We start from the raw sequence: 13,040 nt of genomic DNA, 5'->3' as shown, positions 1-13,040 counted from the left end.
GTAAAAGTGGCTCTCCAGGCAAAAAAGGTTGCCGACCCAACAACCGGTCCCTAACCAGTAGGACGGCCCGTAAATCGCCAGATACCGGATGCCAAAGACGGCAGCTTTTTTGTAGGCGAACTTCAGGTCAATTCTATTCCCCGGAACCTCTCCAGGTTGCAGATTTTTATTACGTTGGTGGGTGTTACATTGCAGACTTGGAGAACCAAACTCAAAAGAGCTCTGGGAAATAGGCGTGTTGCACATGGCAGACTGACCACTTTGTAGCAGTTATTTATTGTTTTTTTTCCCTTGCACAGTAATCATCTTGTGGTTACGTTCATATTTATATTTTTACAGGATCTAACATGTTCAGGATGGTGGTGGTGAGGATTATCAAAAAGTTACAAACTCCTTAAAAAAACAGAATGACAAATCAAGTGATGTTTTGTTTTTTTAACACATACTCAGTCTAAAGCTGTAAATCAATCAATCAATCAATCATTCATTCTTGGCATAAACTAACATAACATCAGTTAAGAAATAAACGGGGGAGGGGGGATGGGGGTTCACTTGCTTGTGCATGCGAATGGGGGGAGGGTGTCAGGTGCAGGTGCTAGTCAATGCCCACAATCCTTTTGCTTTACCACTACGGAAGCTCTCAACTTAAACCTATGGCTTCGTTATCTGCTCCTTTATAAAAAAAAATACAGTAAAAAAGGTGCACGTCATGAGCCAAATTAAAAACGTTAACACTTGATAAATGTGATGTGATGCATTATTAGGAAGTACATTTAAAAGACAACAATATTAAAACAATATGAAAGGGGAGAACGTAAAAAAAGGAACTAGACAGATCTTAAGGTCAAAAGTACTGAACTATATATAATACAGTAGAAAAGAAGGCATCTCGTAACATACATATATACGTGTATGTAATAAACGCATGTGATTTGAAGTCGTTTTCAGTTCAGCAATAGAGCAGCCGACCCGGTGGCCAGTGGGCAGGCTGGAGAGATTGTAGGCATCTGGAGAGGTTGGGCCAGGGGGCGGAGCTTCAGACCTCAGGCACAGAGTGGTCCATGGCAGACCGCAGCAGACCCCCAGACATCCTACGAGCACCAAGCCATGCACAATTACAACCAAACACATGACAAACGTTCACCTTTTTGCAGCCGGAGATAGGCATTAGATTTTTGTTAGATCATAAAACAGATATGTGAGGATTATAATGGTCTTGCAAAACACACTACGTCCACTCTTCGACTTTATACTAGCTGGTGTTCGCTGCCTGCAAATACTCACTTTTTAATCATGTGTTCGTAGATGAACTTGGGCATGATCGTAATGGTCATGGCGGTGGGGGAGGTGGTCAGGATGTCTTTAATCTGAGTGTCCTGCAAACACACAAAGCAATTCAGACACACAAACTGATTTGGCTTGATGATCAATTCAGTTGGATTTGGCATGATGACCAAACACACAAACTGGATTTGGCATGATGATCAAACACACAAACTGGATTTGGCATGATGATCAAACACACAAAGCAATTCAGTTGGATTTGGCATGATGATCAAACACACAAACTGATTTGGCATGATCAATTCAGTTGGATTTGGCATGATGATCAAAGACACAAACTAGCAATTCAGTTGGATTTGACATGATGATCAGAGACACAAACTGGATTTGACATGATGATCAGAGACACAAACTGGATTTGACATGATTATCAGAGACACAAACTGGATTTGACATGATGATCAGAGACACAAACTGAGATGCCAGATAGCAGCTACATTGTGAAAAGCCACAGACAGGCCCGAGATCAAACCTTCAGGCCGATGACGTTCTGGCCGTTGATCTCACATATGTAGTGGTCAGTCAGCATGCCGTTGCGTGCGGCCGAGCCATCCTTGACCAGCGAGGTGATGCGGCCGGACTTGTAGATGAAGCCCACGTGACCGGAGCTGTCCTTGTGCATGGTGATGGCGCGCTGGAAAGGCCTGGACACACACGCGGAGGAAGAGCAGGTCAGCAATCAGCCAATCAGGGGAGCACACACAGGAAACATCTCCAAACCTACTCATATGGATCATCATTCATATCACAACAGTGGCCAATAGGAGACCCTTATGACTAGGTATGCTTCTGGCCTGGCCAATTCATGGGTTTCATCAGGTCCCTTTCCACAGGTGTTTAAAATCAAGCATCTTGATTATCAATACAGACTGCATGGTGCTTGATTAATACACCTGTGGAAAGGGACCTGATGAAACCCATGAATAGGAGACCCTTATGACTAGGTACAGTATGCTTCTGGCCTGGCCAATAGGAGACCCTTATGACTAGGTACAGTATGCTTCTGGCCTGGCCAATAGGAGACCCTTATGACTAGGTACAGTATGCTTCTGGCCTGGCCAATAGGAGACCCTTATGGCTAGGGGTGGATCCCAAACATTTATTTGCGTGCTGCTTCTTTCATCGGTCCTCGAGTTTGTGCCCCGGAAATCGTTCATAGCTCGGCGTCATCGAGGATGTCTCATTTGTCTAATTGCAACCAGAGGAGATGAGAACAGGGCCGATACGCGAGGAAACACGAGCATCCTATACGGAAATGTTTTCAGTCGGAATTGTGCGATCATTGGTCCAAGCTGTAAAGATGAAAAGTTCCCTCCCACGTTTGTCAAGTTTTCAAACAAGTTTGTAGCGATTTATTAGCGACAATAACCAAGTAGATAGACCAAGAAAATACCGTTATATGCTGGAATCATCATGAGCTACCATGCACACTTTTGTAAAAAAAAGTTAATGCCTTTTGTTCACGTTGTATAAGTTTTAATGTATGTCTCGAGAACTATCAAACACTACCTCATTACTAGGCTCAATAAGTGGGAATAGTCCAGGCCCATATGATAGTTTTAGGCTTTATGGTACAAGTTAATATTCTCTGCAATTTGCGTGTAAAATGATCTGTTAACGTCTCTTAAAAGAAAAGTGATGCGTGAGTGAGGAGGACGTCTCGTTTGCCATATCTGCCTCTCCTTCATTCCCCCATCCTCCTTGCAGTCCTACTTCCTGGTTTACTTCACAAAGGAGGGGAAGGGAGGGAGGACAAACAGAGCAAAGGAGGTCGATAGCAGATAAACTAAGCAACTGTGAGGTGATTGGTTTGCTCTGCTTGTTGAGGTCCTGGACAAAAATGTGTCACTGATTAGGTGTGACCATAATTATGACCACCAGGGGGAACCAAATCGACCACATGCACTCTGGTTTGGCAGGGGAAGGAAAATCTTGTTTTATCTGTGTGAACTTTGCCCTATAATTCCACAATGGAAACAATGACATCACCCAACTGCCTTGCGTGTCGCCCATCTGTGTTTGTGAGTGTCGTCCAAACGGCTCAAAGCCTCCAACATGATGCGCCCCGTGTGCACGGCACCTTCACAGCGGCCATATAGAGATGGAGCACAGCACGGCCATATCGAGAGCAAGTGCTCGGTGACGGAGCACAGCACGGCCATATCGAGAGCAAGTGCTCGGTGACGGAGCACAGCAGGTTTGAAATATTGATACAATCTGCTGGTGGCAGCTGCTGGTTCTCCCCACTTCCCATCCAACTCGTGTGGAAGCCCAGATTGGACTCCAGCCACACAAACACCCCACCTCAGCTAGACATGAACATATAAACACCCCACCTCAGCTAGACATAGTCACACAAACACCCCACCTCAGCTAGACATGAACATATAAACACCCCACCTCAGCTAGACATGAACATATAAACACCCCACCTCAGCTAGACATGAACATATAAACACCCCACCTCAGCTAGACATGAACATATAAACACCCCACCTCAGCTAGACATGAACATATAAACACCCCACCTCAGCTAGACATAGTCACACAAACACCCCACCTCAGCTAGACATGGTCACACAAACACCCCACCTCAGCTAGACATGAACATATAAACACCCCACCTCAGCTAGACATGAACATATAAACACCCCACCTCAGCTAGACATGAACATATAAACACCCCACCTCAGCTAGACATAGTCACACAAACACCCCACCTCAGCTAGACATGGTCACACAAACACCCCACCTCAGCTAGACATGAACATATAAACACCCCACCTCAGCTAGACATGAACATATAAACACCCCACCTCAGCTAGACATGGTCGCACAAACACCCCACCTCAGCTAGACATGAACATATAAACACCCCACCTCAGCTAGACATGAACATATAAACACCCCACCTCAGCTAGACATGGTCACACAAACACCCCACCTCAGCTAGACATGGCCACACAAACACATTTCTATGCTAATTACCTGGAGACCTTAGATCACCTCATCATATAAATGATCCCTAATCATATGAAGATCATAAGATGAATCATTCACACCTGACCTGTTTGCATATGTTTTGAAAATGTGGTTTGGGTGATCTGATCACAAGTGGACAGCGCTAAATAAGAGTGTCTTTGGTGATCTGGACAGCGCTAATTAAGAGCGTCTTTGGTGATCTGATCACAAGTGACAGCTTTTTAACAGGCCGCTCCCAGAGGGTCAGGCTGGGTTCCAACATCTCCACTGCGTCAGGGCAGCAGAGAAGACCATATGCTGCCCCCTCCCCACGCTGGAAGAGATCTACGCCTCCAGATGCCGTAAGAAGGCAATAGACATTTCAAAGGACCCTTCACACCCAGGTCACTGTCACTTTCAGCTCTTGCCATCAGGCAGGAGATAGAGAACAATGAAAACCAGGACAAACCGTTTAAAAACTTGTTTCTATCCGAAGGCAATCATGGCCCTTACCTCTTCGAATTTGAAATAGTCTGTTCTTGGCCCCTAACCCATTGTGCAAATTTTATTGTGGAGTAATGTTTTTTACCAGTGAAATCTGTACAGAACCATTCCTGTTCAGAAGCAGTGCAATATATGTTTATATTCTTTTTATATTCATATGTGTATTTTTTAAACTATTTATTGTTCTTATGCAAACCTCATGAGTTGACCGCACTTTTAATCTTGTTGTACCTTTGCAAAAAGTGTCAATGACAAAGACTATCTATCTATCAGCGCTAATTAAGAGGGTCTTTGGTGATCTGATCACAAGTGGACAGCGCTAAATAAGAGTGTCTTTGGTGATCTGATCACAAGTGGACAGCGCTAATTAAGAGTGTAAACAATCACCAGGCACATTGGGATTTTATCCCTCATCCTGAGGTGGTCAGGGAGACATGTGACCACATGTTCTGTAGTGTAAAGGCTAACATGTTCTTGGCGCGTCTTGACGTGTTCTTGATGCCGAGTCGTGCTCCCTCACGTTCACTCAAACTAGAGACTTTTCCCCGTCAGTCGTGCTCCCTCACGTTCACGTGAACTGACCTGTCGCGTACGATGAGCTCGATGCGCGTCTCGGCGGCGGACTTCAGGGCCTTGTGGGCCTTATCGGTGCTCCAGCCAGCACAGTTCTGCCCGTTGATCTGCAGCACCTGGTCTCCGAAGCGCAGGCCAGCCAGAGCGGCCGGAGAGTTGGCCTGCACCAGCTGGATGAAGATGCCCTGAGGATGGAAAGAGAGAGTTGTGGTCAGTGGACTGAGGAGAGGAAGAGAGCGGTCAGTGGACTGGCTTTATGGAGAGGGAGAGAGCAGTCAGTGGATTGAGGAGTGGGAGAGAGCGGTCAGTGGATTGAGGAGTGGGAGAGAGCGGTCAGTGGACTGAGGAGAGGAAGAGTGGTCAGTGGACCGAGGAGAGGGAGAGTGGTCAGTGGACTGGCTTTATGGAGAGGGAGAGAGAGGTCAGTGGTCGGTCCACTGGCCTTAGCACTCAGCCTTCCAGAAACAGGAAGGACTAAGTGATCTGAAACAGGAAGGACTAAGTGATCTGAAACAGGAAGAACTAAGTGATCTGAAACAGGAAGGACTTAAGTGAGCTGAAATTCAGGCGGTCATGCCGTAATGGAACTTAAGTGCTGGGGTTGAGTTGTTCAGACTGAAGTGGTTTGTGAGCTACAAGGATGTGGTGGGTGTGATGGGCAGACCAACCAGCCCTGCTGCAGTGACTGGTCGCCATGGTGATAATGACTCACGTTGTCAATCTCCCGGAGCCTCAGGCCGACCTTCTTGTCCTGGTCCTTGCAGAGGATGATTTCACGCAGACCCTGGCGGATCTCCGCACGCCTGATGCCAATGTCGTTGCCCGTCACTGGCCTCACCATGCCAGCCACGCCCATGCGCGCGGGCACTGCCACCTGCTGCACGCACAGAGAGAGAAAACAGGAAGATGACGAGGGAGAGTTTAGAGCTACGAAGACATGAACAAACAATAACAGGAGAGATCGCTGAGCAGTCAACAGCAGAGAGCAACAACAGAGAGATGCAGCAGATGCACCCCACACAATACCACATCGCCAATAACACACGCCAGCCACACACATACCAATAATAACACTTTCAATAATACACCCCAATAATTTCCAATAATAATAATACCCTTAATAATAATAACACCCCAATACTCTTACCAATAATAATACACACACACCCCAATAATAATACCTACCAATAATAATAACCTAATAATGCCCAATACACACATTAATCTCTACACACGCTTCCCACACGCCAGCCCCACACATGGCCCCACACGCGCCCACACACGCACCCCACACGACCCCACACGTCCCACACACGCACCCCACACACACACACCCACACACGCCCCACACACACGCACCCCACACACGCACCCCACACACCCACACCACACGCCCCACACGCACGCCCCACACACCTAATCTCACACGCACCCCACACCCACACACGCCCACACGCCTCCACACACGCCACCCCACACACCACACGCCCAATAATAATCAATACCACCACCAATAACGCCACACCAATAATAATACTCCACACGCCCCACACACACGCCCCACACACGCCACCCCACACACGCCCCACACACACACACCCCACACACACACCACACACGCCCCACACACACACCACACACACACCCCACACACACCACGACGCTCCCACACGCACCCACATCACCCAATAATAACTAACAATCACACCTAACACACCACACCCAATAATAACGTTAATCTCCACACACGCATCCCAATACCCAATAATAACACACCAATAATAACCACACCCAACACCCAATAACACCCAATAACACCACACACCCAATAACGCACCACACACCCCACACACACCACACGCCCCACACACCACACCCTACACACACACACACACACACACACACACACACGCCCCACACACACACACCACACACGTACACACCACATAATATTAATCCTACACACACACCACATCACCACCATTAATAATCATTAATAATAATAACTAATACCCATAACACACCACACCCACACACACACACACACACAATAATAACTAATAATTAATGCCCAATAATAATACACACCCAATAATAATACACACCCACACACACCAATAATAACACCAATACACAATAATAATCTCACACCACACCACACACACCACACGCCCCACACACCTCCAGACTGCTGCTGGCTGGTGAGTCAGTGCTGTCTTGCCCTGTGATGATTCCAAGACCACAGATACTGCAGTCTTGCGTATCCGGTCCACTCACTCCCCACCCCACACACGCCCCACACCCCCACACCCCCCATACACACCCGCCCACTGCAGTCTCATGATCCGGTCCACTCCACCCCCACCCCACACACGCCCCCACACCCCCACACCCCCACACCCCCACACACACAATCTCCAATAACTCCCCACACACACCCCCACACACACACACGCCCCACTGCAGTCTCATGATCCGGGTCCACCCACCCCACCTACCAACGCCCATTAACACAACTTCCACACCCCCACACACCCCCACACACACACACACGCCCCACTGCAGTCTCTCATGATCCGGTCCACTCACCCCCCACACACGCCCCACACGCCCCCCACACCCCCACACACACACACCCCACACCCCCACACACACACACACACACCACACCCCCCACACACACACACACACACCCCACAATCTCCATACACTCCCACTGCAGTCCTATGATCCGGTCCACCACCCCACCCCACACACCCCCCACACCCCCCCCACACACCCCCACACACACACACGCCCCCACTGCAGTCTTGCGTATCCGGTCCACTCACTCCCCACCCCACACACGCCCCACACGCCCCACACACCCAATACACACACACCCCACACCCCCCATACACGCCTCTACTGCAGTCTTGCGTATCCGGTCCACTCACCCACCCCACACGCCCCACACACCTACACCCCCCACACACACCCCCACACACCCCCACACACACACGCAGTCCCATGATCCGGTCCACTCCACTCCCACCCCACACACCCCACACGCCCCACACACGCGCCCCACACACACACACACACCCCCACACCCCCCATACACGCCCACTGCAGTCCTCTATGATCCGTCCACCCACCCCCACCCCACACACGCCCCACACAATAATAACACGCCCAATACACACCCCTTGGCCACACATCCCCCACACACACACACGCCCCACTGCAGTCTTGCGTATCCGGTCCACTCACTCCCCACCCCACACACCCCCACACACACACACACACCCCACACGCCCCACACACACACACCCCACACCCCCCACACACACACACACGCCCCACTGCAGTCTTAAGGATCCGTCCACTCCACTCCCAACTCTACACACCCCCACACACACACCCCACATCACCTCCCACACACACACCCCCCACAATAATACACCCCACAACTCCCCACACACACACACACACGCCCCACTGCAGTCCCATGATCCGGGTCCACCCACTCCCAATCACACACGCCCCACACACCAACACACCCCCACACACACACACGCCCCCACACACCCCCACACACACACGCCCCACACACACCCCCCACACACGCCCCCACTGCAGTCTTGCGTATCCGGTCCACTCACTCCCCACCCCACACACGCCCCACACAACCTACACGCCCCACACACCCCTGTTCCCCACCCCACACACGCCCCACACCCCACACACACACCCCACACCCCCACACACACCCCACTGCAGTCCCATGATCCGGGTCCACCACCCCAATCTCCCACACAACTCCACACACACACACGCCCCACACACACGCCCCACACACGCCTCACTGCAGTCCATGATCCAGTCCACTCCACTCCCCACCCCAGCCATCGCCCCTGCCACTCCCACACACACACGCCCACTGGGTGTCTTATGATCCGTCCACCTACCCCACCCCACACACGCCCCACACAGTACCATAACACGCCCCCACACACACCCCACACGCCCCACACACACACACACACTCCAATAATAACACTCCCACCCAGTCCCATGATCCGGGTCCACCTCACCACCCCACACACACACCCCCACACCACACACACCCCCACACACACAATAACCTCCCACAATCTCCACACACACACACGCCCCACTGCAGTCCATGATCCGGCCCACCACCCCCACCCCACACACCCACAACGCCCCCACCTAACACACCCCCACACACCCCACACACACGCCCCACTGCAGCCCTCATGATCCGGGTCCACCCACCCCCCCCACACACACACACCCCACACACCCCCACACACACACACACACCCCCACACGCCCCCACACACCTCCTCTCACTGTATTATGAACACTGTGGGCCCTGCCTGCCCACACACGCCCTTACACCCCACTGTATTACTAAACACTGTGGGCCCCACTGCCTAACTGCCCACATGCCCCCCACACCCCCCCCACTTCCTCCACTGTATTACGCAACACTGTGGGCCCTGCCTGCCTAACTGCCCACACACGCCCCACACCCCCCACCTCCACTGCACACACGCAACACCGTGGGCCCCGCCTGCCCAACTGCCCACACACGCCCCACACCCCCACTCCACTGTATTACGCAACACTGTGGGCCCTGCCTGCCTAACTGCCCACAGCTCTTACTTTCACTGCATACATGCTAACACTGTGGGCCCTGCCTGCCTAACTGCCCACACACCCGCCCCCACTTCCTCCACTGTATTACGCAACACTGTGGGCCCTGCCTGCCTAACTGCCCACACACGCCCCACACACACGCCCCACTTCCTCCACTGTATTACGCAACACTGTGGGCCCTGCCTGCCTAACTGCCTGCACTTTGCATTCAGCGCTGGCTGCATAAGCCATGTGATAACTCCACTGTGCCTGTGCTGTTTTAACCTACCATGCTCTGCCCTTCATTATTTAGGAACATCTACATCTAATATGCAGTTCAGTGATCTGCTTCACCTCATTTGTGGAATTACATAATACAGCAAGCTTACATTCACCAAATTCATAAAATCCTCTTTCTATATGCACTTTCTGAGTGCATTGGTGTACAAACAAACCCCTAACTCCCCCCTACAGTAAACATCTACGTCACCATCCAACACGTGGGTCATTTAAACGGCCATGTTGTCAAGGTCCTTGTCGTTTTCTTTTAGTGAAAGCATACTAGCACTTTCCATTAAATAATGGTGGACTGATGTGGCAGCAGGCGAGAGCAATAGCCATTACACAACACACTGGACTAGCCCATCAGATGACCCCGCCTCCAACCGCTTGACCACACAACACACTGGAATAGCCCATCAGATGACCTCCAACCGCTTTGACTACACAACACACTGACTAGCCCATCAGATGACCCCGGCTCCAACCATTGACCACACAACAACACACTGGACTAGCTCTATCAGATGACCCCTTCCAACCGGGCTGGACCACACAACACACTGGACTAGCCTATCAGATGACCCCGCCTCCAACCGCTTGACCACACAACACACTGGAATAGCCTATCAGATGACCCCGCCTCCAACCGCTTGACCACACAACACACTGGACTAGCCTATCAGATGACCCCGCCTCCAACCGCTTGACCACACCCACCTGACTGGAACACAAACAAGGGCGCAGCCAACACACCCAGAGGGGTATTTCACAAAGGCAGAATTAAGACACCTAGCTCAACTCGTTTCACTAATGCCAAACCAGGATGAGTAGGAGCGACTATGTCAAGCCAGGTGTAAGTAATTCAGGATGTGTGCGCATGCCCACGGTTGGAATTTTAAAAAATACAAAAAATAGAGTTCATAGAGAATCATTCACACAAAGTGACCAACTGCTTTTGATAGACTAACAATGCAGTAAAGTGGGGTAACATGGCTATGTCTGTAAAACAGCAAGAGTAGGTGTGGTGGACCGACTGAATGCAAATCTACGTATGCATGCACCCACGTGTGAATGCTTCCTTATCTCGGCACGCGACGTCGTTCTCTTTTGTGAAAGCAAGTCAAGGTTAAATTTACCCAGGATAACGGAAAAAAAATCCCAGCTTAATCCCTTATCTAGGTTTTGTGAAATCCCCCTCAGATGCACAAATACGAATACACAAACACGTATGCAAACACACAGACAGGCACATAGCCAAGCACGCAAGCGCTCACACACACACCCCCCCAGGCACACACATCCAGGCACCTGCGCACACAGCCACCCACACACACACACACACGCACACACACCCCCAGGCACACACGCACACCCAGGCACACACGCACACCCACCCAGGCACACACACACACACCCAGGCACACACACCCAGGCACTCACGCACACCTGCACAGGCACCAACGCACACACACCCACAGGCACGCACACACACAGGCACCAACGCACACCCACTGGCACGCACACACACACACCCACAGGCACGCACACACACACCAACGCACACACCCAGGCATGCACACATACCAACCAACAGGCACCAACGCACACTATGAAAAGGCGACTCATGCACACACACCCACAGGCACCAACGCACACACACACACGCACGCACGCACACACACTATGAAAAGGCGACTTATGCACACACACACACAGGCACCAACGCACACACACACACACACACTATGAAAAGGCGACTCATGCACACACACACACACACACACACACACACACACACACGCACTATGAAAAGGCGACTCAGATGGCCACACACTTACGCTGTCTGCCAGCGGCACGAGCGCCAGGTTCTTCTGCACCTCATCGCTGTTGAGGTTCAGGCCCATGTAGTCCCCCAGCTCCTGCAGGTTGGGGTAGAGGCCTGAGACAAGACAAGGAGAAAAGTGGGCTACTAAATATCACAAAATCAAACATGTGTCCCCCCGTTTCTGCAGGTCAGGTTAGAGGCCTGAGACAAGACAAGGAGAAAAGTGGGCTACTAAATATCACAAAATCAAACATGTGTCCCCCCGTTTCTGCAGGTCAGGTTAGAGGCCTGAGACAAGACAAGGAGAAAAGTGGGCTACTAAATATCACAAAATCAACATGTGTCCCCCGCTCTGCAGGTCAGGTTAGAGGCCTGAGACAAGACAAGGAGAAAAGTGGGCTACTAAATATCACAAAATCAAACATGTGTCCCCCCGTTTCTGCAGGTCAGGTTAGAGGCCTGAGACAAGACAAGGAGAAAAGTGGGCTACTAAATATCACAAAATCAAACATGTGTCCCCCCGTTTCTGCAGGTCAGGTTAGAGGCCTGAGACACGACAGGAGGACAACAACTAAATGTTGTTGGAGCAAAACAGACAGCAGGCATATAGACAGGCCATAACAGGCTTATAGACAGGCCATAGCAGGCTTATAGACAGGCCATAACAGGCTTATAGACAGGCCATAGCAGGCTTATAGACAGGCCATAGCAGGCATATAGTCTGAAGTTGAAGTTGTTCACCCATTTGCCTTATATCAATTTACATCCCCATGAATGGGTGGTTTACATCATACAGCAGATTAGACGCCTCAGCCATTTGCTTTCCACAGGAGGGGAGAGGTTACCAGAGGTCATCAAGCAGAGTAATGGCAGCAGAGTAATGAGTAATGGCAGCAGAGTAATG

General features: G+C 50.7%; 1 protein-coding gene across 2 annotated transcripts in view; it reads right to left on the bottom strand.

Annotated features, from left to right (window-relative positions):
- Positions 1-257: 257 nt before the first annotated feature.
- Positions 258-13,040, bottom strand: part of sdcbp2 (syndecan binding protein (syntenin) 2) — a 36,840-nt gene continuing 24,057 nt past the window's right edge. Inside the window, exons 4-9 of one of the 2 annotated variants that reach the window (XM_048241592.1) lie at positions 12,150-12,250; positions 6,095-6,256; positions 5,392-5,567; positions 1,817-1,988; positions 1,285-1,376; positions 258-1,091 (exon numbers count right to left, since the gene is read on the bottom strand). In XM_048241592.1, the coding sequence (XP_048097549.1) occupies positions 1,037-1,091; positions 1,285-1,376; positions 1,817-1,988; positions 5,392-5,567; positions 6,095-6,256; positions 12,150-12,250 (758 nt within the window). In that variant the 3' untranslated portion in view covers positions 258-1,036. Of the gene's footprint in view, positions 1,092-1,284; positions 1,377-1,816; positions 1,989-5,391; positions 5,568-6,094; positions 6,260-12,149; positions 12,251-13,040 lie in introns of both variants that reach the window. The other variant, XM_048241591.1, reaches the window with a different exon arrangement.

Source organism: Alosa alosa, chromosome 4 (genome assembly GCF_017589495.1).
Source record: "Alosa alosa isolate M-15738 ecotype Scorff River chromosome 4, AALO_Geno_1.1, whole genome shotgun sequence".
Taxonomy (NCBI): Eukaryota; Metazoa; Chordata; class Actinopteri; order Clupeiformes; family Clupeidae; genus Alosa; species Alosa alosa.
This window is presented reverse-complemented; position numbering and strand designations above follow the sequence as displayed.